Source organism: Pelmatolapia mariae, linkage group LG10_11 (genome assembly GCF_036321145.2).
Source record: "Pelmatolapia mariae isolate MD_Pm_ZW linkage group LG10_11, Pm_UMD_F_2, whole genome shotgun sequence".
Lineage (NCBI taxonomy): Eukaryota > Metazoa > Chordata > Actinopteri > Cichliformes > Cichlidae > Pelmatolapia > Pelmatolapia mariae.
In genome coordinates this window covers 12,239,934-12,267,871 of record NC_086236.1, presented here as the reverse complement: position 1 = coordinate 12,267,871, position 27,938 = coordinate 12,239,934, and the positions used below count along the sequence as shown (strand labels likewise).

Genomic DNA, 27,938 nt, shown 5'->3' with positions numbered 1-27,938 from the left:
CCAGTAAACATGATATTTCTGTCAAGGATTTCTCTCCGTTTTTGAGCGGTACATGCTCGGAGAACAAAGATGTGAGAAAGCCACCCACCAGCTACAGCTCAAAGCCTACGCTCTCTTTTTATGTAGGGGAAGGAAATCTTGTTACAAACAAAACCAGTGTGAGAAAAAGATGTTTGACACGATGATACGGGGAGATATAAAATTACTGACTTTGGAAATAGTATGGAAAAAACAAACAGCTTTTGCTAAACACTTAAAAATATTTGAAATACATAATAAAGCAACAACTAATTGAGCGTGAAAATGGCAGATTAAAGTAAAAAGCAACTGTTTTGCATTTAAAATTTTTTTTAAACAAATTTAAAGCAGGAATACAGTGAAAAAATTAAGAATATTTTAGCAGTCATTCCTCTTGTAATGTACACTTTCAAGACAAAATCCCAATCAGTGTTTGTAATTAAGGTGCAGAAAGAAGACAAATTAGTCTTCAAGGTCATAGGCCATATTTTTTTATTTAACTTTTTTTTTTTTACAGCATTACGTTTTTCTGTTTATCAAATAATCTAAATGAAATTAGGAGGGATTATATATTCTCCTTGGAAGACAGACAGAAGAAGGAGAAAAGAAAATCTCTGTAAAATAAAAATAAAAATGAATACACATTATATGTAATGTCACGCATTACATTCTCGTAATGTATATTTGTGAGATACATAAATGACCTGGAAACGAAAAAAGAAAAAGATTAAACATGGAAATACAGGCAGAAAAAGGGGGGAAAGTGCATTTAAGGCAACTGCTGTTGAGTTTGCACAATATTTTCAGTCACCCCCCTCGATAAGTTAAAGTGAATGTACTGGGCTGTAGTTACTGTCCGATGTGTAATGAGATCCAATGAGAAGGTACCCTCGGCCTTACAATAGGTGATTCAATGGCAGATACAGTAGCTCGGGTAAAAAGGGGAGCAGGCAGAGTATTAGTAGTAAATATTTTAGGGACTGGGCAGAGTCAGCTTGGCGGGAGAGAAGTGAAGCAGGTGTCGTGTTGCATTCACTTTCTCCTGTTTCCTTTTGGGGGAAGTCGACACCTAAGTGGCCAGCAGAGTTTAGCAAAACAGGGCCATTAGTATCAAAGATGTTTTGGTTAGTAGAAAAAGAGGAGACCTGCAGTTTTGGGATAAAGGAAGGACAGATTTTGTAGTGTTTTTCCTTTCATCCTTACAAAATTCAGAGTATGGAGTGAAATTACAGACAACATGACTGTTACATGTTGTTTTGTGACCAGAGCTCATCGGAAACCAGTCTGAAATATTTACAAGTTTGGTAAAAGGTCATGTTTCTTTAAAGGGCAAATTGGGAAAGTCGCACAGGTCGACAGCAGCACCCCCTGCTGGCCAGCCGGAGCAACACAATATAGACAGTAGAACAACAAATCCAATACACGGTATGTGATAAAGGATGGGGGGAAAGGAAAGGGGTGGCAAATATTTATATTATTCCACATTCATATTAAAATTATTTTTTCATTTATAATTTTCAAGGAAACAATGTTCATCTTTGCAGCCATCACCACAATAAAACAGAGCAATTTACACCCTTGTCAAGTCATTTCTAAACTGCCAAGTACATCAACTGTTCAAGCTGCATCAGAGAATAAACAAAAGTTTCCACTATTCACAGAAAAAAGGGGAGACTACATGAAATTATTCAGACACATGTACATATTAACAATGTATATATTACAATACAGAATGGGGATGTTTTCCCTTGGGCTGTCAGTGGTAGGAGCTGTAATAAAAAACAGAAAGGAGGAAAAAAAAAAAGACAACCAGGGGGTAAAGCTTTTACAGTCTGCTGGCTTTTGAGAAAAAATGAAGATGCAGTTTGACAATCCGTATGTTCTTCTGTACAGATCCAGGCTGAGTGGAGCTGGATCCAAGTGTGGCATTTCTCCCAAAATCTATTTTCACCTTCCTTCACTCAAGTCTGTTATGTGTGTCCAGTGAAGACGTGTCAACCTGAGTGTCCCGTATCTCCCATTAGTGTCTGTACACACCAGCTTCTGCAGTGTAGCTGTGTCCTTTTGCAGACGTGACCTCTGGAGAGTGCAAGCAGTGTGTAAGCACCATTCTCTGAACAGCAATGTCAGGGCAGTTGGTTGAAGAAACCAGGTCCCGAAAGTTCCTTGTTATAATCTGACCTGAGACCAGCACTGTTTAAATGGCCTCTGCGTGCGTAAGGCCCTGAATTGGCTCGCTTCAGTTCACCGGGTGGTTGCATTCAAGAAGAACTTCTTTTCAGGTTTGAACGCCAAAAAAACAGAGGGGGAAAAAGAAGAGCGGCCTGTGGTCTGGTGGTTTGTTTTCCTTGTTGTTTATGAGCTCTCTGTCTGTTTATATTCCCACTGGGGCTAAATGTTGGTCAGTGATATATTATTGCCCTGCATGGCAGAGAGAACATATCCCAGGCTTTGGTTTTTAAATTGTCAAAGCATGTGTTTGCATCTGCATATGTCTGTAAATGCATGTGTGTCTGAAAACTATTTATGTGTGTGTGTGTGTGTGTGTGTGTGTGTGTATGTATGTGTCTGAATGCACTATATCTGTTTTCCCAATTGCCTGCCATTCCTTGCAGTCTGTTACAGTATTCTCAGCTGCTTGGAGAGATATTTAATGTCCAACACGGCTCTAAAAATATCATCCTGGGCAGCAGGATGAGAACCAACCTCACCCGGTTAAAAAACAATATTAATAAGAATAATAACAATAATAATAATAAATCTGAAGTGTGATCCGACCAGCACACAATACATCCAGCTATACTGACAGCAGTCACTGATGTTATGACACGAGCAGCCACTGCTACACACACCGTTTCACACTTGTCCAGAAAATAAATAATACTGCAGTCACAAACAAGATCCCCAAGCTGACATACCACCTGAGAGAAAGAGAGAGACAGAAGTCATGAAAGATTAGATTAGAACACACAAAACGTGCAGAATGTGGCAGATTTTTATCATATTTAGATATCGGTATGCTCAGTCAGTAGCAGTAGAGTAGCCCCTATGTCCTAAAGATTATAATCTCTGTACTCAGCTGTCTCTCATGAGAATATTAGAATTTTACCACTAATTGTTTTTGCTTTACAGTCCACGACTAAACTCACTGGCCACATCATTACACCACGAGCCTGTACTGTTGATATAAGGCAGCATGGTATGGTTTCAAGTTGTTTACGCCAAATTTTGACCCGAACCTCCAAATGTTGCAGCAGAAATCGAGTCTCATCAGATCAGGCAATCTTCTACTGTCTAAGTTTGCTGAGACCGTGCAAGATGTAGCCTCAGTTTCCTGTTCTTAGCTGACAATAGTGGCATCTAGTGTGGTCTTCTGTTGCTTCGAAGTCACTTAAATCACCTTTTTTCAGCATCCTGATGCTTGATTTGATCGTCAGCGCGCCGTCTTGAACATGTCTACAAACCTAAATGCAATAAGTTGCTGCCATGGGATTGGAAGATAAGTCACTTGTGTTAATGAGTGATTGAAGAGGTGTGCCTAATAAAGCGGCCGTTGAGTGTTCTTCCCAGTATTCTTTCCAGTCAAAGTGCTTTTCCTTGCTTTTACACCTCTTGTAAACCAACTGTAAAATTTCTAACCTTCCATGCACAAACAGCTGAGTAGCAGAGAACAAACCAGAGGAAAAAGGTTAGTGAACACTGGACTTGTTATCTTCAGCTAGATGGGAACATGAATTTTTTCTCCATATATTGTTTTTACATCAGCCATAATAAATTAATTGGTAACTTTAGTTATAGTCTATAAAAACACGAATTGCTGGGTGAAAAACAATCATCTAGAACAATTCACAAACCTCAAAAGGTTTCTGCAATGCAGGTATAAACAATGGTTATAACCAAAGAGTTGACAATGAAGAAATATATAATGGATGGAAAGGTGCTCATGGTATCTGCTACCAAGACGGTAAAAATGGAATGTAAACATGGAGCGAAACACAGAAAACATGGAAAAAAATATCACGAAACTGTAACAAAACTACATAGGTGAAAAGATGATGAGAGTATAAAGAAAAAGAAATGAAAGATGAAGGAAGGTGGGAGAGTGTGCAGACCAGGGTCAAATCTTTTCTTGATTCTGAAAGACACAGAGCCACCCAGTGGTCAATTTGTAAAACTGTTTGAGGTTTATGGCTTTCCTCAGTAAAATATTTAACCAAGGTCAAAAAGAGGGATGGCAGTGATTTGAATTTTCTCCCGAAAGCCCAACAGGACTCACCTCTGCTACAGGACACGCCAAAGACTTCAAGGCCAAAGGATAAAGGCAAGAGAAAAGAACAAGAACAGAAACAGAAACTATAGGAAGAAAGAAAGATGAAGGAGGGACAAAGGAAGAGAAGAAGAGAATTAGAGGAACACTTGAGACATGTTAGTCACAGAAGGGACAGGAACAGAGGTTCACTGTGCAGCGGGCGTGGCTCATTGTGAATTATGAAATCATATTTAGGAATATCACATGCTTTGAGATTTGAGACTGATTCCCTTTTTATCTTTTCTCCTAAACTATCAAAATTCACTTAGCGTTCCTTTATGAGTGTATAGCCAAGCTGCTGATCATGAGAAATTAGATATTTCTGCATCCAATTGTTTTCACATTAGGCCATCAAACACATCCTACCTTTTCCTCCAGGTCTTTAATCTGCCTCCTCTGGATTTCTGTCTTATCTTCAAGATCACGAATTCTCTGCAATCATTTAGAAGGGGAAAAAAATAATAACAATACCAGTATAAAGCATGTGACCTACAAACCTACTTCCACACAAAGCTCTACTGTATCATCAGCAGCCACATTTACAGACAGCAACAGACCTGATGGGCCTGGTGCAGAAGTTCCATCCTCTCCTGGAGGATCTGGCAGTCGTACTCTCGACTCTTCCTCAGCATCTGCCTCCTCAGCTTCTCCACCGCCGTCCGCAGCTCGTCCCTCTGAAGCTCATCCAGAGGCTCGCCGTACTTTATCACCTGGTGAAAAGAAGACAGGCATGAAGCACATATACTGGATTGTGATTGATCTGAAAGACTCCTTACACCTCCAATGTTACTGCTCTTTATCAGCTTAGGCTTTATCAAATCATAAGACTCCTTGAGGGCTTGTAGAAACCTTTTTTGTTTCTTTATCTCTGTTAATAATCTCACACCAGTCATTCGTTTACCAAGAACTAGCTGTGCCAATAGCTTTGATGATCCAAATAATTTGGGAGGAATTTGGCATTTCTTATCTTAATTAGATAAACCTCACCCACTGTATCAGATGACTGTGGTGACATTTCAAAAGATGGGTGAGACTCAACAAAGCTACAACTGTTTTTGTTTTCTTTTGCCTTTTTTTGGGTAAAAATTTATGGCTGTACGGCAATGCATAAATGCATGATGGCAAATAAAAGACCTTGTCTTGCTGCAGGGCGTTGTATAAGGTTGCTTCCAACTCCTGGATTTGCTGTGAAGAGAAGCAATGTAGAAAAGTGTTGTTAGTTAAGTTTGTAAGAACTTATTCACTTTTCTTCAAACGGCTACACACCTAACAATACTGTCATGATTCTAATCATAAGATTATGTGTCACCTTGGGAACTGAAATTTAGACCCCAAATAAAACGAGGCACTGTTTTCTCAGCCCCAGATGTACATGAGACAAAAAACACACCCACCATGTATGCCTGATCCAGGGCCTGTTTTCTGTAGTCCAGCTCCTCTTCCAGATATCCTTTCTGTTTGCAAAACATCTCCTGTACACATGGAGCATATTAGGACCAGTGTTTAGCAGAGAAAGAAGTGATAACATAAACTTAAACCACATCCTAACATGTGGTTTAACTGTTTGAAACTATAGGATATGGATCTGTGAAGAAAACCAAACATCAATGGCATATTTTTTTGTTTGTTTGGTTTACTAGTCATAACTTACAGGAAGGATCTGGGTACAACGTGGAATATTCAATAAACCATCGTCATTATTTCTCTTTTTTCCTTTCCTATTTATTCTTTTTTTTTTTTTTTTTTTACTGAGCCCAATGCCACTAAGTAACATTTAACGCCTCCCTGTTAAAGTGTCACGGTGCAAGTCTAGAACTTAATGTGCAGCAGGCACAAGGTGCTTCAAATACTGGTTATGGAGACTCTTCGGGTATGGTGTGACTTTATCTTAAGACATTTAATTAACATTCTTTAAGGCAGAAGGTTAAGCAGAAGAATCAGTCATATTACAAATGATAATCATGAAACAAAGTCTGCCCCTTGTTATGTCCCACCATCTCTATCTCCAGGTCCATCATCTTTTGGTGCAGTGCTGCCTCTGTCCCTTCAATCTGTTGAATCCACTGGAAAATAACAAGCAACAAAACATGATTTATTAACCCACAGAACAATCTGATGTTAATTTAAAAACAATGTAGCTTCCAGCCTTACCTTTTCCGCAAGTGACAAAACAGTGCTAGCCTGAATAATAGCCACTTGCTCCTCGTTCCTTAAGTTCTGCATAAAAAAGATAATCAAACCTTAATAATGTAAATGTTTTAGCGATGGAAAATGAAATGTTAAGTTCCGTATGAATTTACCCCGTTGTCTCCGAGGATATCCAGCAGTTTGATGAGATCTGGTATACATACATCCTGTGTAAAGAACACAATAAAACTGATTAGGGCGTAAATACATATAAATTCCTTTAACATTTAATCTTTACTGTTTTTAGCTACTTAACGATAAACTATGATAAAGCATCAGAGTCCTTCTCACTGCGCACCTTAACTCCTTCCTTCATACAGTAGATCTGCAGTGCACTGACTCCCTCAGAGAAAGGATGCATTCTCAAATGGTTGAATGGAGGAGACCTCCTCTCACGCTCCTAAAACAGCAAAAAAAACCCACTTTTTATTATGCTAAAAGTCTTCTGCAAGCCTCCTATGAATTATAACAGCATTATAACATAATCTCTATCATAGGAGCCTAAAATTAATATTTAAATCAGGAGAGAAAAAAAGAGGACAAGTGACAGTCTTACCCGGAGTTCTAATGATGGACTATATCAGTCCCTATCACTGATTCTCTTTGCATGCTTGAGTTTTAGTAAGCAGCACTGTCTTTGTTCAGCTACAAAGTTTCTAACTTGGTTCACAAGTTCATTGCAAACGCTGTCATCTGACTAATGACATGCCAAACCTGACAGCAGCGCTGGAGGTTTTTAGTTTAAACCGAGGCTGAATCACTTTGATGTTGCCAGAGGTGAAATCAGGTGAATGTGCACGGCACGTCTGAGCAAGAACTTTTCCTCTGTGTTCACTAGGTGGCAGTTAAAGCCTTCGTACGGTGCTGTCAGTCACTGCACCGAAGCGAAGCCAGAACACAGAAACGCTGTCAGTTGGTTATCGAGCTTGGAAATCAGAGACTCTTGGAGCCGTTCCAAGAAATGAGGCATGCACCCTGTTAAACAACGATTCTGCTCTTCTCCACAGTCCTTGAGTTAAAGCAGGGATTATGTTGTGTTGTTCTTTTAGAACCTCACTGTGTTCAACTCAAAGTTTACCTTGTACTTTTACGAAACTATATAATCCCCAGCCTTCAGAAAAAATTAGATAATTTCAGACCACTTCTTTTCCCCTGTAAAGTGGCTACAGTCTCTCCTGATTTACCATGAAATATTTCACTGTGGTTTAATTCACTTTAATAAAATCTATCAAATGTAAAACCAGTGTGGCTGCTTTAATCATCAGAGTGTTGTTTGTGTAATAATTACACTAAAATCACTTTTTCTCAGCTCTTGGGAAAGCAAAACGTTTCTAACTCAGTAAAAAACACACAAGTTATTTAGGCTCACCTGATTATTAGGCACAAACATTCACAGACAACCCTTATCTTACTTGGTAGAAAACCCTTTGTGACGTACCTCTAGCTCCAGTATCCTAAACTCTAACAGTTCATTTTGATCTTTGGAGTCTTGAAGCTCCTGCTGCAGCCGATTACAGTCTGACTCCAACTTTTCCACCTGGGCACCACAAAGGATCAGAATGAATGTGTCTGCTTTTATTTCCACTATTTCATTGTAAACTGATTATCCCCCAAAAATGTGAGTCCAACCTTTTCTAACAACTCCTGATTCCTTCTTAGGAACAGCTGCTTCTCTTCAACCCATTTGGAGTCCTGATTGGTGGAAAGGTACACATCATTTCATATATTTATTAAACAAGAATGGTTATTTTTTCCAATCCCCTCATACACACATGCAAACACCTTCATTCATACGTGTGTTTACGCATCCTACCTGTCCCTTCAGGGTTAGTTCCTTCTCCAAGTCCTCTATCTTGGCTTTATACCTGAGAACCTCTGCTTGGAGCTGTTCGTGAGCCTGAACCAGGAGCAAAACAGATATTCATTAGAATTTTTTTCAAATCTTGAAAGATTTTAATTTTTGTCTGACGTTCACTCCTGACTGCACTTAGGCTCTATAATGGGATCTGTTTAAAGCCACACCTAAAACTCTCACAAATGTTGTTTTGGTTTTTTAAGGGGTTTTTGGAGCATTTCAACCCAACATACAACGTACATAATGTCGCTATATGCAGACATTAAAAGAGAACGACTGAAAAGTCTAAAAGAATGTTTTGTGTCCTGGTCAAGCATGGGACATTACCCAATCAATGACGGCAGCTGAACTAATTAAAAAGTACATCTGACATCCACATGATGTGGGCACGATCAAAATGACTCTTTCACAGCCTCATACAATAGAATAAATGTCAAAAAATGATTTTATAAATCGTGTGTTTAGATGAATACTTCAGACTAGTGGTAATCAAATTCTCAATAACTGAATTTCTCACTGCTAAGGCAGCCAATGGACAGACGTAACCTTGAATGAACCGTGTTCTCAATTGTTGTACCTCCAACTTAAAAAATCCTCAGGGGGACATTAGAATTTTTGGGGGATTGTAACTTTACAGTTTCAGACCAGATCAGAGGTTTCCAGACTAACTGAGCAGTAACTAATTAAATAATCTTTATACATGTACCTTAGCTTCGATTTCAGCATCCAGTAGGCCTCCTTTCTGTTCCTGCAGCAGGGCGTAAGCTCGCTGTAAGGCCTGGTATTCCCTGGTGAGCTGACGGAAACGTAGCTCTGACTCCTCGTTGGCTAAACTCTTGATTGATACACACAGGAAAAAGATCAAAGGTTATGATTCTAGGAGACAGCATCGTTATACTGATACATCTGATGAGTTAACATTACCCAGCTGGTATGACTGAACAAATTTGATGTTGATAGCAGAAGTTTAAAAAGTTAAAACACAATTGAAGGCCCTGATGTGAATATAAATGAGATTACTGAGATTAATGCTAGACTATCTTTTGGATATGATAAATATAAACTCATACATCATCCAGGTCTTCATCAGGAGTAGCAGGAGTTCTGTCCATTCGAAATGAAGCCACTGAGGATGTCTCTGAGTCCATAGACTCTTCATCATACCCAAAGAAAGTATCAACCACGATATGCCTCTGCAGAAAATAAATACCAAAATATTTCCAGACCCCAAAATCTTTCATGATAGAGCAATCAATACACTTTTTTTTCCTTTTGGTGCTTCACATTTAACAAAAAGCCACGTTTTGCGTTAAATACTGTCAATTTTTATTTTGTTTCCTGCATTATTAACAGGTCAAGTTTTTCCTTGCACTCACTCATTTGTTTAACTACAGTTTGCACTCTTATTGAAACAATCTGCTCAAACAGGACTGACTTCCATACTTTTCTTTAATGCACATTTTCTACACACACTTTAAATTAAGCAGTCATTAACAAATTAAATTTATCCTACCTTTATTGGCCTTGAACTTCTTTTATGCCGTTTCTTTCTTAGGAGTTTTTCTCGGTCCTGGGAAATCAGACAGATGAACAACACACTTTAACACTATGACTAAAGACACAGTTACTTTCTTTGATTTTCTTTCTTTAGGTTACATGATCAAATTTATAGAAGCGGCAAAATACAAGAGCTACCCCATAGCAAAAGTGCTATAGGTTTGCAAAAGTCATGAGCCACCCCTCAATTCTTTATATTTGTTTCCAAGAAAACAAAAAGGGGTCTAGAGCAATAGTTCTCCAGGCTTTCTGAATATCTGTGAATGTTTCTGAATGCTTACACATTGGTTTTTAACTTATTTTCAGTCCAGTACTAATTATTTTCAGAGAAACGTTTTGTTTGTTTGTTTAAACACTTAACACTGACCTAAGAATCATCCAAGCATAGAAAAGGCACCTAACTCAATGGACAAACCAGTGATGCATTTCTTTAGTTGAATATAATAAAAAATGATGACGATAACACAGTTTGATATGTTTCGAGGTGATTCTCAAAGAGCTATTAGCAAAAAACCTAACGTATCTGGGCATGGTGTACCGACCGTGTATCCTTGAAAGAAATTAGGCAGCTGAACAAGTGAAGGACAAAAGAAGAAGTGGCAGGGCTAAAAAGGTTTCTGCAACAATATGTGAAAGTCATGACCTTTGAGAAACATATCCATCAAAGACCTGACACAGGATCTGAGATCCAGCTAGTCCTTCAGTTGATCCATCAAGCCTCATCAGAGACGGTCTCAGTGGAGTAGCAGCTGTTTCCTTCTTAAGGAAGGGAAAGAGAAATTCCATCAATTCTGATTAAAAATTGATGGAATTATATAACTTGAAAAGTTTCCTCCATATTTCTGTTTACCACGCAATACCACCTGGAAAGGCTCAGACTGGCAAGAGCTTCATTTTATATTCAGCATGATGACGATCCCAAACACACTACCAGTGCAGTAAAAGCATATTTAGATAGAAATGTTGGCTTCCCCAGAGTCCGGACCTCAACATTACTCCAGCAGTGTGGCATCATCTTGACAGGTGAAGCAACAAAAGACAGCCAAATCCATAAGAGATTTGGGATGTCCTTCACAAAGCCTGGAGAACTATTCCTGAAGACAAAATGATGGGTGGCTCGAGACTTTTGCAAAGTAGTGTACTACAGATGTAAACAACACATATGTGGTTTTAGAATATGTGTGATTTAAATACCATCAAAATTGATGATTGTAGACAAAATACCCATCTGAAATTCCTGATATGGGTCATATTTATCAAACCCAAACATATAAACTGGGATATGCTCTATACTGTGCTTGATTTTCTAGTTTTCTAGTAAGGATAGTCATGGAAATACATTTTCACAAGATTAACTAGCATTACACCAATTTTCAGCAAATTATGTCCTGTTTGGAACAGATCCCTAGTGTGGGTCAACTTGACCATAATGTCATAATAGTACCTGACCTAAGCAGAAAGATTCAGTGTTGTATCAGGACTGTGTCAAAATGTTAGAGCATCACGGCAACAAGCCTAGCATGGCTTACTTGATAAATTACTGAAACACTATAAGAAACATACTCTTGTCAGTTCATCAATCATGCTTTGCTGCTCCAAGACTTGAAGCTTGAGAAAGGCTATTTCCTGGTCATCATGGGCTTGGTCCAGGTCATTGAGAGACTTTAGCTTCTTCAGTGGGGGATGAGAGTTTATCCTCTCCTTCTGCAGATCCACAAAAAACACAGAGAAGTGTCCACTGAGATAACACTATCCAACTGTAAGTCAGCGTGTGTATATACAGAATGATGCTACTGATACTTTATGCAGACCATCTCAAGGTTTTCTTTCATCAGGCTCTTCAGCTTCTCCTCCAGCTTCTGGATCGTCTGGGTCAAATCGTCATTCCTCTTACTCAGCAGCTTGTTCTTGTCCAGCAGGGGCTTACACTGCTTCTCTGACTCTCGAACACGTTTCAGCTAGTGGGAGGAAAAAAAAATCATAAATTTAATTTAAATGGTGATTAAGGAAGACCCGTAAGAAAAGAGATGACAACCAAACAGCAGCTGGGAACTTTCAAGGAAAAGCAGAAACATTAAAAATGAATTAAGTTTCTTGAATTTCATCGTACCAGTTCATTCCTCTCATCCCCCAGGAGCGAGTTGCGGTCCTCCAGCTTGCGTATAGTCGCGTTGAGTTCAGCCATACGCCTCTGGTTTCTCCTCATGTCCTGAAACAAACAAAATGCAATCCTTTATTATTTGACCAATCAAGTCACAAGGGAAGTGTGAAGAATATGTGATGTAATGGACTGCAAAACAGCACAGTCCATCCTGTCTTGTAGTGGTTTTGTTTTGCACTGATTAAAATTAAATTATAACTTGGAGCTGATTCATGTGTGGACCGCCCCTCTCTTATAGTCTCTTATAGTCTGGCACTTACAGAAATGCCTGAGTGTGTACATGACATGGTTTCCATTTTGACTATTAGACTTTTAAAACAATCTAAACCAAGTGCACTCAAGTGCTTCAGCAAAAGTAATGAAGTGAATTCAAGAAGTAAGACAGTTTCTTTTAAATTAGCAGTTTAATATTATTTGTTTTAATTCCCAGAGCTGCTTCTCGATGGTTTCTCTACTTACTGGGCTGCCACAGTGCTCCGCACCATCTCCAGCTCTGCCTGGGATTTCTCTTTTCGGGCTTCCCAGGCCACACTCAGCCTCCTTAACAAGGAATAACTGTTCATCCAGGGCATCCTTCTGAAGCTGCAGCTTCTGTAAGTAACCCGCTGTCGATTCCAGTTCTTTTTCCAGAGCGAAAATGGTGCGGTCCTTACCTTTGATTTCGTCCACCTGTGGTGTAGGAGGAGGAAATGGAAAAATCATTAAGTAATGGCTGAAAGGAAGGCGTTTTATTTCCGATGCTATCCTAATTGTTCCCATCACTGTTTATGACATTATGATCAGAATTAGGGTTTTAAATGTTAGAACAGAAAGTTTAATATGATTTTTGCTTGTATTTTCTTTTAATGTATTTCTAAAAAACTAACAAACAACTGTAAAGAAACCAGATCGACTTACACAAGTAGAGAGGAACAACAGACCCATAAATGCTGCCTTTGCACTTAAAAAAAATAGTTGACCCTAACCATGTTATGCTTGAACCATGAAGCAATTATGAGAAAATTGACATTTTTGAAAGTGCAGTGTTTATTGAGCCTTCTAATGACATTTTAAAATGACATAAATGTAATATAAATTTGAATATATGACGTTTAATTTGTATTATGTTTGCTACATCTGGCATTGTCGTGCAATCTATCACTTGAAGAATTTATTGCACAAATTATTTTGCAATTATTTTGTTATTTTCAGGGCTTAACCAGTATTTTTAAAGCTTGTTTTAAAGCTGTGAGAGGATTTTATGCAGATATTTTAATACCATGTTGTTGTTGTTTTTTTATTGGCTAAATAAAAACTAATTTTAGGCATTTCGACTGACAGATAAATTACAAAGACTGCCTTGATAGCAATTTGGAGGGAAATTTACAGCATTAGATGTGTCCATAATTAAACTCTCTCAGCACCAGGTTTCTACGTTATGAAGGTTACAAATGAAAATGTTTTCCCTGCTGCTCTTTTGTTCTTACATAGGTTGCATTAAACACAAATGTAGCTCATTTAAATAGAGAATGACTCTTCTCTATTCCACTCGCACTAAAGTGCGGACTACTGTATACTCTGTTGTAGACACAGACCAGCTGGAAAAACTAGTCAAGTAATGATTGTTAAAATTCTTTGAAGACTTCTCGAAGCCTCCTGAGAGGGTGAATCCATTATAGAGTTGTGTCTACTAAAGCTCAAACAATAAAAGATTTTAAAGAGTATACCAACACTGATTTTTGGTGATTTAAAAATCTGTTTTTTTTTTCTTTCAAACACACAAAACATAAATAGATTTCCCTAACATTTTTTATGAGTAGTTATTTATGAGTCCTAAGATAACATGACAATGCAATTTAAAAATCTTCTTGTACAGTAATAACACAATAAGTCATGGGTTATTCATTTATGGTTTTTATGATTCTGCTCAGATCAGCTGGTTTTGTTTGTGGAGTTACAAACATGTGTTGCCAACACATGTTTGTTGATTTTACTTTATTAATTTTTATGTATCGAAGAGTATAAATGCCGATACCAACATAATGGCAAATAGCGAATATCGACTATATGTTGTCTGACATATTGGTGAGGCCACTATATCAGCAGGACTCTAAGGTCAATGTGCATGACTCTGCATAGTCACAAAAAATTAGCAGGCTTTTATTGACACGTGTAAGTCACAGACTCGTGGACGCAGAAATTGTGACATGCTCATTATTCATATGTTGAAGATACATGTGAAACCTGTTTCTAGTTTTATGGTGTTTATTTGCAGTGACTGTTCATACCAGTCTGCGGATGTCTCTCTCACAGTCCCATTTGATCTTAGAGATCTGCTCCTGGTGCTGCTGGTGCTCCACCCGCAGGTCCCCAGCCTTCATCTTGTCAGCCTGGATCATGTTGCTGAGAGCCTCGTCAGTCTGCTTTTTAGCAGCCTTCAGCTCTCCTATCTCCTGCAGGAGTTTAACTCTCTCCTGGTCAAAGAAACGACGTGCGTCCTCCTTGGCTTCAAGAGTCAGTGCTGTGCGAACCTGAAAAAGTGAAGGCAGAAAGAAAAAGGTTGACTAGGTTGATAAGGGTTTTATTTATTTATTCTTTTTACATTTTTCTGAAACACAAGTAAGTGTAGGGTGGAATGTAAATCTTAAAATCTGTTTAACGGACATCTTTAAACTCACCTTCTCTCCACTGCCGTCACGCATGGCATTCAGTGCTGCTTTCAGCCTCTGGTTTTCCTGGTCTTTGATTTTAGCATGGCGGGCCAGTTCTTGCTCATGCTGCCGTGTCAGGTTTTCCCTGAGAGCCTGGAGCTCCTTTTGCTTTTCCTCATGCCACTTTGCCCGCTGCTCTGTTAGCATGGCAGTATGACGGTGCTGCTCCTGCTCTCGCACCCGCTTCACCTCTTGCACCTTGTCTCGCTCCAGTTTGCTCACCTTTAGAGGAGCACGAAAGGAAGGGTTTGGTTATTTTTCATAAATGCCTACTATAAAAAGTTCTCAAGCTGTCAGTGATGGTTCTGAACATTTTATCAAAAATACTGTATTTACACAGAAAGTGGTCCAAGAGATAATAGTTCAGATAAATATATGTATATGAGATGTAGTACAGTACCTTGCATTTTTCTTGGTGCAGCTCTATCTGAATGTCAGTCAACTTGGACCTGAGATCTTCATTAGCTGCCTGTAAGGCAGAAATAAGGGCTTCGGGCTTCTCGCCCTTTGTACGCCCTTTCTTAGCCATTGATTCAAGAACTAGAGAGGCTGTTCTAATGCTTTCATTGAGACTTCATATAAGCTTTCCGAGGTGCTCCCAAGGTTTCCAGTTCCTCCTCTTCCTCATTCTCCTATTAGACACAAGGGCTTGGGGTAGGAGCAGAGACAAAAGAGTGACACAGTTAGACAAAGCAAGTCCAGATTTACTTTAAACAGAGTATGAATAAGATTCTTGTACTTTGAAATCATAAAATCCTGGAAACATAGCAACAAAACTGATGTTTTGCCCCGTCAGACTTCAGACAAGCAAGCCAAAAGGTATGAAACCACTGTAGGTGAAATACAGTGTTTTAGCAAGCTTGTCCTGCTACACTGTATAAGCCCAGATAAAAAACACTGGTCTCACCCAGGATTAGGACAACCATGCATTGTTAACACCGCAAGAGCACATGGAAGAAAGACAAGGGTGGAGGTGTTAATGCTAGGCTATAACCTAGCTAAAACCTAGCCCTAACACTAAGCTCCTCAAACCAATTTCCACCACCAACTTGTTGGCTAACGAAGGCTATTTCATTTTTCTATCTATCTATCTGTATCTATATGCTATCTGTTCAACATGCAGACACCACTGATACAGTTTTAAAACTACCAGCGTAGTAATTAGTGGTCAACCTCTACTTTCTGAGTAACAGTTACCAAAAAAGTCATGGCCCTGCTAAACTCATTAGGACTCCCCTTGGGGAGACACACATCTCTTGCAGTTTGGCCACATGCAGTTGAGAAGTTGTGGAATTAACACAGTAATCCTTCAAAGCCACACTGCTAGCATGGCATAAAAAATGGAGATAAGGGTTTTTTGAAGAATTTAGTTCTAATTTGTTAATATTCAGATCTGCCAGTAACCCATTTAAGGTTAGGGATTAGGCTAATATTAGCCCCATGTTTATGGAATTTTGCACTTGGCTTACCTAAATGGAAAAGCTCATAATTATGTCAATATTAACTTGAACGGCAACATCTGTTACTTTCTGATTTATATGTTTGAAACCTCCTGTGAGCAGTTTCCTCTGCACTTATGCAGATTTATCTCAGGAGCTCCTGCCTTTTTGCCTTCAAAACCATGTGAGACACCTTGTCCCATCCATTAACTGGGACCTGTGAAAGGAAAGCCGGAGTTAGTCCCTGTTTTTTTTCCTCACTTTGTGGCATAAAGCAGTTTGATACCACTTCCTAGAAGTGTTTTGCTCTCAGCCTTATTGAATCTGTTGTATTCAATATTTTTTATGCCTGTAAATTCCGCATGTCAATAAAGAGTTACATAAAACCTTTTAGAACTGTATTTCTTTGTTACTGTTGCTGGGTCAGCTTCTTTCATGTGCATTCGATTTCTTGTTTGACTACAACTATAGTCACTCATTAACATAACAAAACAGCAGTATACACAATGCACACAATAGAAACATCCTAATTTTTTCCTTTCAGTATGATGACCTACACATGCATTATGTTATGGTACATCTCTAAGGTCATACAGATGCAGTGTGTCACAAGAGGCTTTGCTTAGACAGAAAGAACCCAATAACGACAATTTCTGTGGCAAGAGATTTCCATTTGAGAAATTTCGCGGTGTAAATAAAACCTGAACAAGAAAGTAGGAAGTGAAATTGTCCTGATCATATTGGCTGATTATCAAACCAAAGTGGTTTTGGAACAGATGGTTGTCTGGATATGCCGAGTCAGCGGTAATCCTTCCTGCCCCACAATCTGACTTCTGTTCGTGCACAGCCTGAGGTCATCTGAAAGCCAATGGCCTGCTAAAAGCCACAGATAGACTTGTGCAGCAAATATAGGACATTTGGGCTAAAATAAGATGATGAGAGACAGAGACTTGTCCCATCTGTTTACTGAACCCAGTCTATTTTCACACATCCTCGCCGTAACACATTCACACAGTATTCTGGGGTAAAATAATGCTCAGTTCATTTCAATATTATTTATACAGGACCAAATCCCAAACAGTCACCTCAAGAAGCTAATCTTTACCATCTTTAGGCAACTAAAGATGGTAATGCAGGCCTACCGCACTTACTGCATCTGCATGTAAGATGTACAGTAAGGCTCTTGCTCAGTGGTAGAGAAAAATAAATGGTAAACTCATGAGCCAAAAGGACAGCTTTTAGCGCATATATTTGTTGTTTTACTGATTAAAACAGACATTGTTCTTATGGCAATCAAACTAATTACATAAGAAGGTAAATATAGGCTTTATCTTGACCAATCTGTCTAGAAAAATTAATAGATAAATAATAAATACACAAATTACCATCTGGAGTTGCAGTCTAAAGATTACAGGTTTGGTGCCTTTTCTAATGTATTATGCATATGTTAACATGAAATATGTTAATTATGAAAAACAGAGTATGATGTATTGCGTGTGAGTGTGTGTACAATACACATGTTGTATTTAATATTAGACTTAAAAATGTATTCTGCTGAAATTTTTAACTTTACTTTCAATACTCTAAAAGAACTATTTAGCTGGATATTTGTTTTATTTTATTAGATATTTTTAATATCTAAAAATACCTTATGAAGAACACAGAAATAAATAGTTCCTTGATGATTTGGATGATGAAGGTTAGCCGTTATTAGGCTCATGTAATGGCTGTGCTGCTGTAATTCTTCTTAAATGGCATATATATATATATATATATATATATATATATATATATATATATATATATATATATATATATATACATATACATATGACTTCCAACTATTCGTAACTTTGCCTGTTCTATGCAGATTCAACCACAGGTTTATAGATTAAACTGGTTCTAAACTCTTTGGAAACATTATTAGAAGGTCACTGTTTTATCACATTTGTAAAGAAGTGCAGACTGTTTTTCTCTAATACACTACCCACAAAAATGTTCATATGAAAGTGAAAAAGACTGTGCATCATCACAATGACTCACAAGGAACTGGACTACGTCCCTCATAATCTGAAGTGGAATGACATAACATTGCTTAACAGATTTGACGATGCAGATTATAGATGAAGTAATCATCACGTTTAGTCCACATGGGCTCCTTATTTTGCAGTCAGTTTACAGTGCGGCTTTTCAGAAGTACTGCTGGCGTTATTAAGCATCACTTCAGGAGGCTGTCCAAAGTAACACTAATGAAGTAGCAACAAGTAGCAACTTCAAAAATGATTTGCAATAAGAGTTCAGGACAGTTATGTAATATACATTACCATTTTAACACCACTGTCTGTAATCTATGAATGAATTTGAAAATGTTTGCAGAGGAAACTTGAGCTTACTCGAGTTTGCATCTTCAGTAGATTTCTAAGTATGATGTGAAAGAGTAACCAGATTTACACCCTTAAACATGAAATATTTCAACAGACATTTTTCCTGCCAATTCAATTGTATATATTTATTTTTTAAAAATATTTAATTAATTAAATCGACTATTATGAAATAATTAAATATTTGGCCATAGTAACAAGTCTCTATAACAATTTTTCCAGAGCCACAGGTTATGTGAAAAACACTTTATGGAGGATTTATGTAGTTTTCATGCTGTTTCAAAGGCAAACCAGGTTGTTTCTTCACCCATCACGTGTGTTTTTGAACACAGAAAAAGCAAATGTTGACCAGAAAATGTACATTTGATATAAGTTTAGATAGGCATATTGTACACAGGTTTTTATAATGTCGGAAATACTGAGGCAGTTGAAGTATTCTACATTTACGGGAACACTTCCTGTTTCTTTGATATTCACAATGTTGTTATACAATGTACAACACTCTCCATCAAAAAGCCAACAGGCTGTTATCATATGATCCATAGTCCACGGGTCTTCATCTGACAGGATGCACATTTAGAGTGGGTTTAATATTTTAACACAGAGCACTGAGCGAGCAAAATCCTCTTCCATTAAAGGAAGTTTTACCCCAAGCCTGCCCCTTTAACTTGACATTCTAAAGAAAATATCTGGCAATAACCGTTTCCATACTTATTTCCGCTATTTCAAACATTTGTACACCTGGTGCTCATGTACTTTCTAAAAGTAAAATTCAATTTTTTTTTAAAATCTGTAAAACATTAGCCATTTTTTTAGACAATTAATATACAACTGAGTTAAAACGTACCACAGTTATGTCGGGGGGGGGGGGGGGGGGTTGGCCTGCAATAATAGTAATGGTGATAATTCATTGATAAGTCATCTCTTGTCATTTTGGTTAAGCTGACTAGACCATCATCATGCAAAGCCAACCGCCTCACCATGACTACTAATACTGTATTAACCTACAAACCATCCACAGAAGCCAGATACTGTTCTGGAGGAGTAGGCTAGATATGTATTTGCAATGAGCCTAAGTCAATCTGATTGCAGTCATGTTCCCCAGCAGGGAAAATGATCTGTTGGTCATAATGAACATTATTCACCCACACAGAGGCATTACAGGTACCACTGCTCAGTGCAACACAAGTGCCCACTTTCTAACCTTACAGACTTCTACTTCTAGTTTTCAATATATCACTTTCAGTATCAGGCATCTTTGGTGACTCTTAACAAGATTTTTTGGGAAGGATCGTGATTCATGTTTCCTTGCTTGTTAACAAATAGCAAAAAAATCCTTCAGAGCTGTCATTTGTGATCTATATTTCCCTCTGGAACACCCAAGTAATATTCTTACTCAGCACTGTCCTCTTTTCCAATGAGAGCCAGTTTAATATTTAAACATGGGGTTTTATAGCGGGAAGCCTTGCATATAAAGTAAGGAATTTTTTGGAAGCTGCTAAATGGCAGGTAATGGACAATTTAAGCTAGTCTGAGAGGCATCTCTCAGATATATTTTAGTATTACATTATGATCATATTATAATGCTGTGATTGGGGATCATCATCATAAAAACTGTAGCTCACTAGAACACTAAACTCTAAACCTATATCTTATATTTGGACAAAGCTGACTGGTTACAAGCCATTTAGCAAATAACTCATGTTTCATTTGCATAAAAAGTTTAAATAGATTCAAATGAGGAAATAAAAAAAAAAATATAGAATGCTAAGACAACACAAGACTCTTTTGTAAAGAGACAAATTTCAACCCTAATACTGCAAAAAAACGACAACTTGCTATGATTTTAAAAAGTGCAATATTCATACTCAACATACTTCACACAACACAATCATTCAAAATCTTTACAACAATATTAGCAATCAACATCATACAAGACTAAGAAACTATATAAAAGAAAATCTTAGAGTACCAGTACCTTATACAAGCTTCCTGGTAGCCGTCGAAACTAACTGTAAGAAACCCGACAGCTACAGCAGCCTCTTGGATAAGAAATGACATAACTGAGTAACACTTTATGGACTCACAGACTAACACAAGTTAATGAAAATGCATCTTTCATGCCAAGAAGGGTTTAGGGAACCAAATCTTTCAAACTCTGTTCACAGTATTCCTCTAAGAACTAGTGAGCACTCAGGAGATCAAGAAGATCAAGCATCCATCACAGTAGCATCACTTGAATAATACATTTTTAACTACAGAGATTTAACCATTATCTCTAAAATGTACAACTCATGTGAGCAAACCAGGATGCTAATGCTATGAGATCAAATATATGTGGTGAACATACCTCTTTAATCCACAAAGACCACTATTTTATGCATTTGTGACCAATCAGGTGCACCTTCAATTCAGTGCTGTTATTTAAAACATGTTTCTTGGACTGCTGTCTATGTTCCCAGTGTTTGTAACGCATACAAGGATATCTTTATAGGTCAATACTGCATGGTAAGCAATCGACTTGACTTATGTGGAGATGACAGACAAAGAGATGCCAACCAAGTATAAAAGAAACCCTTTAAAATACTCAACAGCAATTTCTCCAACAATTAAATGGTCCATAATTCTAATTCAACAATTGTTTAATTGCACTTGAGCAAAGATGGACATTTATTTATTTTTGTGTCAGTTGATTATTTGAAGTTTTTAACAGGGTTTTAAATATCGTTGATATAATAAACATATATGCTTAATATGGATTAGAAATCCAACTTCCCAAATATATTGTCTCACAGACAGATAGCAAAAGCAATTATTTTGTGTCATGGTACTACTGTACACCTGACAAGCAGAGGGTAAAGTGAGATTTGGCAGGTGTGAAAAGATTGCATGTATCAGTGTATGGGGAAAAGAACCACCTAGAAATAAGTCACAGTAATTTTTATTGTGAGATTTGTTATGTACAGGCTGTCATCGGCTGACCAGTCCTGCTGCTGCTTTGAGATTCTCTGCTCTTTGTGGATTTAGTCAACTGAATTCAAACAAATAAGCAAGGTTACACGAGCTATCGTGGCTGCTTTCCAACACCTAGACAGCATAAAGCTAGTGCAAAAGGAAGGATTTGGCAAGTGAATCTAATCAGTGTCATCACCTTAAATTTAAAGTGATGTCTGCAATCCTAGATGTAACCTAACACTGAACATGAACGCCACAGCCACTCTGCATCCAACATATAGTGGTGCATTACTGGAAACTTCACCGCAGTCTTTCAAGCTAGCGACTTCAGGGTGCTCTAAACGACAACCTCTGAAAAACACAAAGTTCTTATACTTCACTTTGTTTGGAATGACTTTCACAATATGAAAAAAAAGAAATTTGCAACATTATGTTTAGATCCAAACACTACAAAATGAATTAGGACATTACAAGAAGCTTTAAAATTCCAGTTTTTTAAATGTCCTTGCAGTTTCTACCTTTGAAAAATCTCTCATCTTTCTCGCCTTTCCTCACTTTCTTACATCTTTCTCCATCCCTGAAAATGTCACAGATGTTGTAATGTAATGGATTTTTTTTCCACTCCCTGAAAAATAAACCGACTGTACGTCTACCTAGCAGACACGCTGTGGCAAGCTACATTAAAACATGTTTTTGTGTTTGGTGATATTTGCTTTTTTATTTTTGTATTTTTTTATTACCTCACTGAAGAAAAACTCCTTTTACTGTATTATGCATAAATCCCCCTATCAGGTTTAGTTGCTCTTTAACTGAAGGTGCCAGAATGCCATTAATAACTATTAGCCCAATATCCACTTTCCTTTTGGTATAATTTTCATCAATTCCTGAGAGAGAAAAAAATCTACATCTCTAGTGTCTAAATGCTCAACTATGGTTTCGAGTTAGTTGCTATTTTTGTCGGCTATTCGGTCCTAAACAAGTTCCAGGTGAGATTGAAGCTTCACTAAGAAATGCATGTAAAACAGAAAAAGTCACAGCTGTACTGAGTGACTGCTACTGCCTTTTGAAGCTGTATGGTAAATGTCACATCTTAAAGACTTCTGGTATTCATTTTGAGGCAAATTTTAGACCACCTAAAATAATAATATTGTAACTGTCCAATTTCTAATGCAATACTGAGAAACAATATGGGGACCTAAATGTTAATGCAATTTGTTGCTGAGCAAGCAGAACAACAACCTTATCTGAGCTTTTCAATGATAGTAGGGGTCAGAAGCTTCAAACAGAGTTCATTAGAGTGTCACGACTAAGCCATGCAGTCCATACACTACAAAATACATTAGAATACACAGAACAGAGAGCTAAAATGTGAAAAAGCTCTAAGGAACTGCACAGCTGGACAATGACCTGGGAGTTTTAAAGTGTGATGGCAGCATTCACATTATAAAATGTCCCTAAGTTAGGCTTCAACAACCACTGGTCAAACGCACACTAAAAACAAAACCATGTAAGTGGAACACGTTTTGTAGTAATAGTACTGTGATGACTGGGAGATACGATTGGTAAGTCTTAACTAAAACCACCCATGCTCACAGTAACTGATTAGCATGGATAGATTTTTTTAATATGAAAAAAATAGCTAAGAATGAAATAGAACTGATGGCCCATTTCCTCTTTGTACTCTGAATGAGAGTGTATGTGCATGTATCATGGTGTTGGTGTATCAATGTGAGCTTGTGTGCATTAAATACTACAACACGAAGCACACTGGCACCATGACCCACTTTTGACTCCTCAGACATTAAATTTGGTTGTTAGCGCTGGATTTTCCAGCAGACTATCAGAGGGAGCATTAGAAATACGAGCCGCAGCTTCAGTGTGACTGAAAATAGAGTTAAAACACAGAAATGATTGATGGTCACAAGGACGCATTTTTGCTTTGTTTGAACAATTGCTAGTGATTTAATGTTAACCTGGACTACATGCTGATTCTGCATATAGCAGTGTGTGTTACAGTTTTGCCAAATGCATTTAAATCAATGGCAGCTAATTCACTGCCATTGATTTTATGTATCATAAAGAGATTACATACATTTTTTTTGCTCCAAAACGGGACCCTACTGATTTCTGCAAACATTTATTTATACAGTATGTGGTAAACAGTGGTCAAGCTTGAAGATGACTGAAATAATCCCTGTATATGTAAACTTACTCTTGTGGTAAGGGCATGTAAAACACCTTGTCTTTTTCAGAAAACAGGCGTCACCACTACTTGTAGCGCATATCCTCACAGTAGTAAACAAAAGAAGGACTATAAGCTTTTTACATAGTTGGAAGTCTTTTGTTTAATATGTGCCACCACCAAGTCTTCCACCCATTAATGTGGATTTTTACACCGCTTTACTATGAACACTAGTAGTGCAAAATGAAAACATACATGCCAGCCACTTTTTAGGTACACATTGCTAGTACCAGATTGGATCACTATTTCATGCAGAAAATATCCCATTAGCATCACACCACCAGCAACCTGAAATGTTGAGGATGAATGGATCCATACTTTCATTTTGTTTACATCAAATTCAAACACTCAACAGTTGCAGCAGGAATCGAGACTGATCTGACCAGGCAACGTTATTTCCAATCTTCTATTGTCCAATTTTGATGAGCAGATGTGGGTTGTAGCCTCAGTTTGCTGTTCTTAGCTGACAGAAGCAGCACCTGGTCTTCTGCAACCACAACCCATCTGCTTCAAGGTTCAAGGTATTATATGTTCAGAAATGCTCTTCTGCATACCTTGGCTGCAACAAGTGTTTATTTCAGTTATTGCTGCCTTTGTTATTAGCTCTGTCTGGCCATTCTCCTCTCTAACTTCTGGTCCAGAGAACTGTGAATCTGATAATTCAACTGTCTGGACCATGTCTACATGCAGGTACAATGTGTTTCTTGTATACATAATTCTCTGCCAAGTCAAAGCACACAGGAATAAATACCCTACTGTATGTTCAGTCATTCAATATGATTCATTAATGTCATAATCCACCTAACAGTTATCACTTAAGACTCAGAGATATGATATGATATATGTAATATGATTTTGTAAACACAGACTGAACACTGTTGGCAGCTCGTGTTCCAGATGTGAAGCAGAAATCCAACCTCCTCCCTAATACCAGACCTAGACGCACAGACTGATCTCTTTAGCAATGTTATGTCCACGTGTTTGTGACTGCTCAACCAACTGTCACTTTCAGCTTTATCTTTTTGTCATGTTCTTTTTTTCAGCAAACACAATCTTGCATTTCAGGATTATTTTTGATTTAGTTAATCCCCGTTATGCAACCCTCTCAGTAAAAGTTAGCCGGACCAATGCCAGTACTGCCCCAACATCGAGGGGCAAACTAATTTTAATCAGTCTGGTATACAGCTGTGACATAACCTGGTTCAACGTGCCATCACTTTGGCTGAAGTGAAGAAGAACTGTTCTTCTTGTTTTCAGATTACATTTCAGTCCTGACCAAAAGATGCTTTCTAATCCATTTGCCTGAGGTCAAAATACCAACCCTGTGTATAAGCAGAGCTCTGCTAATGCTGGAAATAGTGCAGGAAATGGATCTAAATGACTATGGTGTACATCTGCTCCATGTTGAAAATACTTGGTTTTCTTTTCATTTTTTTATTCAATAATTCATATTTAAACAAATTAAAGTTTGAAAAAGTAAATATAATTCTAAAACAATAGTTGTATTAATAAGAGTAGGAAATAAGGTGTATCTTGCAAGATTAACAAATTGAAAAATACATTTGTTGAAACAGAAACAGAGATGGTGAATTGCATTGTTGTTATTGCAAATTTTAATTTGTAATCTTTCCTGTATACCTGGCTAAATGTCCACAAACATTATAACATCTACAATATGGCTGTAATATGTAGTGATGGCTTGCAATTATAGTATGGTGTTAGCATTGACTGTTATGTTAAAGCTGCAAGCTTTTGTAGTTGTTCAGGACAATAAATTCCTCTTTATACCCAAAGTAATCCTTGATGATGCATGGATAAGATCTGAAAATAGGATTCTAGACGTAATGATACAGGGATATATATAACTTCCTCACCTCTGCTCAGCTGGTTCTGACAACAGCAACATATTTAACAAATTTATAGAGCATTATTATTAGTAATAAGCCCACAGGTCCAACCAAAGAAAAAAAGGTCTTATCTCATTTTTGTCATGTTTTTGCCATCTCCTTTTGCCACATTTGCTATCGGTGTTTTCTATTGGATGGCTCTTGCATTTATAAAGCAATCTATAAACAATTAGCTTGTGGTCAGTTATTAGCCTGCATCTGCCCTGGCCATAAAACAATACTGTGACAAACACCTTCCCAGCTGGGTGATGTCTGTTAAATCAGGCCAGTGTAACACCCTGAGGCAGTTGCAGGCTACAGACTCTGAGCCTCAATCTGGAGGCCCTGCCAACCCACTGTGGACTAGCATCCTCTTGCAGCATCACTGCAGCATCCTTTCCTTTTACGACACGGCCAGCAACGTGTAACGATCTGTCAAGCAGAAGAAGAAGGGAAAAAGCAGAAACTCACGTCCAGAGATACCACACGTGCCTGATAATTATAGAAAAGGATGCTTATCTGGCTTTACCAAGAGGCACAAGCAACACCACCTGGGATCCACACAGCACAATAATCACGCCTACCAAAAGCTCGAAATATGCTCGATGCAGCGTGAGCATCCGGCTCTGCATGGCGAGGAAAACCCGGACACAGGCTCCATCCTTGTCATCTTTAAAGGGTTTGCTGGTGTAGGCCGAGCTCTGCCACTTCCGACAGGCAGGCTAAATCTCTGCTGCCGGCTAAATAAGACACGCTTTAGGGTTTTATGCCACAGTACGCGATGGTGGCCTCTCCTCGCTCCAGTAGAGGTGAGATTAAAAAAAAACAAAACCAGTCTTTATATCTCTCGCTTCGCTTCTGGGATGATCAGTGTGAGTCAAGCCAACAGGCCCGCTAGTCTCAGTAACTCCCAGTTCAGACGGTGATAAACCTCAACTACAGCAGCCACACTGCCGACAGATTTCATCGCCTTACCTCACAACAGATTCCCATCCAATGTGAAGACCTAACGGGTGAGAAACCACATCCATGGCATGCTTCCGTTACTAACTAAGAGAAACACAATCGCCTGCTATGATCTCTGCATCAGCAGCAGCCCCGTACAATGAAGTGATGGCCGGTGGTGATGATGCTGGGAGCCCCGCCCTCCTGTCAGCGTAGCCAGAATGAGCTCACTGATTTTCAGCCCAGCCGGCTCCAGTACCGCTGCAGTCCACCAGTGCAACAGCACTGCTGTACAAAACCTGCAGCTTTTCTTTGCCTTTAATTTTTTTTCCAGTAGTTTGTTTCCCCGTATTTGCCAGATGACATACAACGCTTAGTTAAATTACATGCACGTCTTAAATACACAAATGTCTGTATGACTTCTAATTTTCTGCTTGTAAACTCAGACAAAACGGAGGCACTGAGCCCTAAAAATCTTAGAAACATGGTGTCTAACCAGTCTAGATGGCATTACCTTGACCTCCAGGAACACTCTAATTAAACTTTGAGCCATTTTTGATGTTCAATTTGCATATTAAACAAATGTGCAGAACCAAAGTTTAATTTAATATCCTTCAGTTACCAGGTCTTGAATAATCACACATCATTATATTTTAAAAACCTCATAGTACCTTATTGTTCTAAGTTCTTTGCTCTCAGACTGCTGACTTACTTGTGGTTCCTATAGTTTCTCAGTGTTGAGTTTGCAGCAGAGCCTTCAGCTTTCAGGCCCATCTTCGGTGAAATCAGCTTGCAGTTTGGATTCAGGACACAGACACCTCCTTTACTTTTAAGATAAGGCTTAAAACTTTCCTTTTTGATAAAGCTTATAGTTAGGGCTGGATCCAGTGACACTGAATCGTCCCTAAGTTATGCTGTCGTAGACTTAGACTGCTGGGGGCTTAGAGTTTCTTCTTCATTCATCTGTTTTTCACTTAGTGAATATTTTTTAACTCTTTTTTTATAGTTTGTCCTTTCTCCAGTCTCCCTCTGCTCTGTTCTTTTCCCCCTCATCCCCAACCCAGCGTGCCAAATGGCTACCCCTCCCTGAATCTGCTTCTTGATTTCTTCCTGTTAAAAGGGAGTTTTTCCTTCCCACTGTCACCAAGTGCTTCAACATCTGAGCGGTATTGACTGATATTTAGGGTTTCTCTCTAACGTATTGGGATCTTTAACCTATTATATAAAAAGGTAACAGTTGAGGTGACAGCTGGTTTTACTTGTCACTATATAAATAAAACTGAATTAAATGAACTGACATTTTGCAAAAGTTC

At 38.2% G+C, this 27,938-nt stretch overlaps 1 protein-coding gene across 3 annotated transcripts; it reads right to left on the bottom strand.

Annotated features, from left to right (window-relative positions):
- Positions 1–480: 480 nt before the first annotated feature.
- On the bottom strand, positions 481–26,807 carry jakmip2 (janus kinase and microtubule interacting protein 2). Of its 3 annotated transcripts, XM_063485070.1 has the most exons (24): positions 26,656–26,807; positions 15,178–15,425; positions 14,745–14,999; positions 14,355–14,597; positions 12,547–12,756; positions 12,037–12,135; positions 11,738–11,884; positions 11,490–11,630; positions 9,883–9,939; positions 9,440–9,562; positions 9,076–9,204; positions 8,328–8,411; positions 8,144–8,206; positions 7,953–8,051; positions 6,813–6,914; positions 6,628–6,681; positions 6,479–6,544; positions 6,322–6,390; positions 5,722–5,799; positions 5,462–5,512; positions 4,885–5,037; positions 4,694–4,759; positions 4,295–4,371; positions 2,831–2,939 (listed from the first exon to the last, which is right to left on the bottom strand). In XM_063485070.1, the coding sequence occupies exons 2-23, from the start codon at positions 15,304–15,306 to the stop codon at positions 4,321–4,323; spliced, it is 2,469 nt and encodes an 822-aa protein (XP_063341140.1). In that variant the 5' UTR covers positions 15,307–15,425; positions 26,656–26,807; the 3' UTR covers positions 2,831–2,939; positions 4,295–4,320. The 3 variants fall into 3 exon arrangements, with proteins under 3 accessions (XP_063341138.1, XP_063341139.1, XP_063341140.1); XM_063485068.1 differs by lacking the exon at positions 4,295–4,371 and having other exon boundaries at positions 481–2,939; XM_063485069.1 differs by lacking the exons at positions 4,295–4,371; positions 26,656–26,807 and adding an exon at positions 20,576–20,645 and having other exon boundaries at positions 481–2,939.
- Between the last annotated feature and the right edge of the window lie 1,131 nt (positions 26,808–27,938).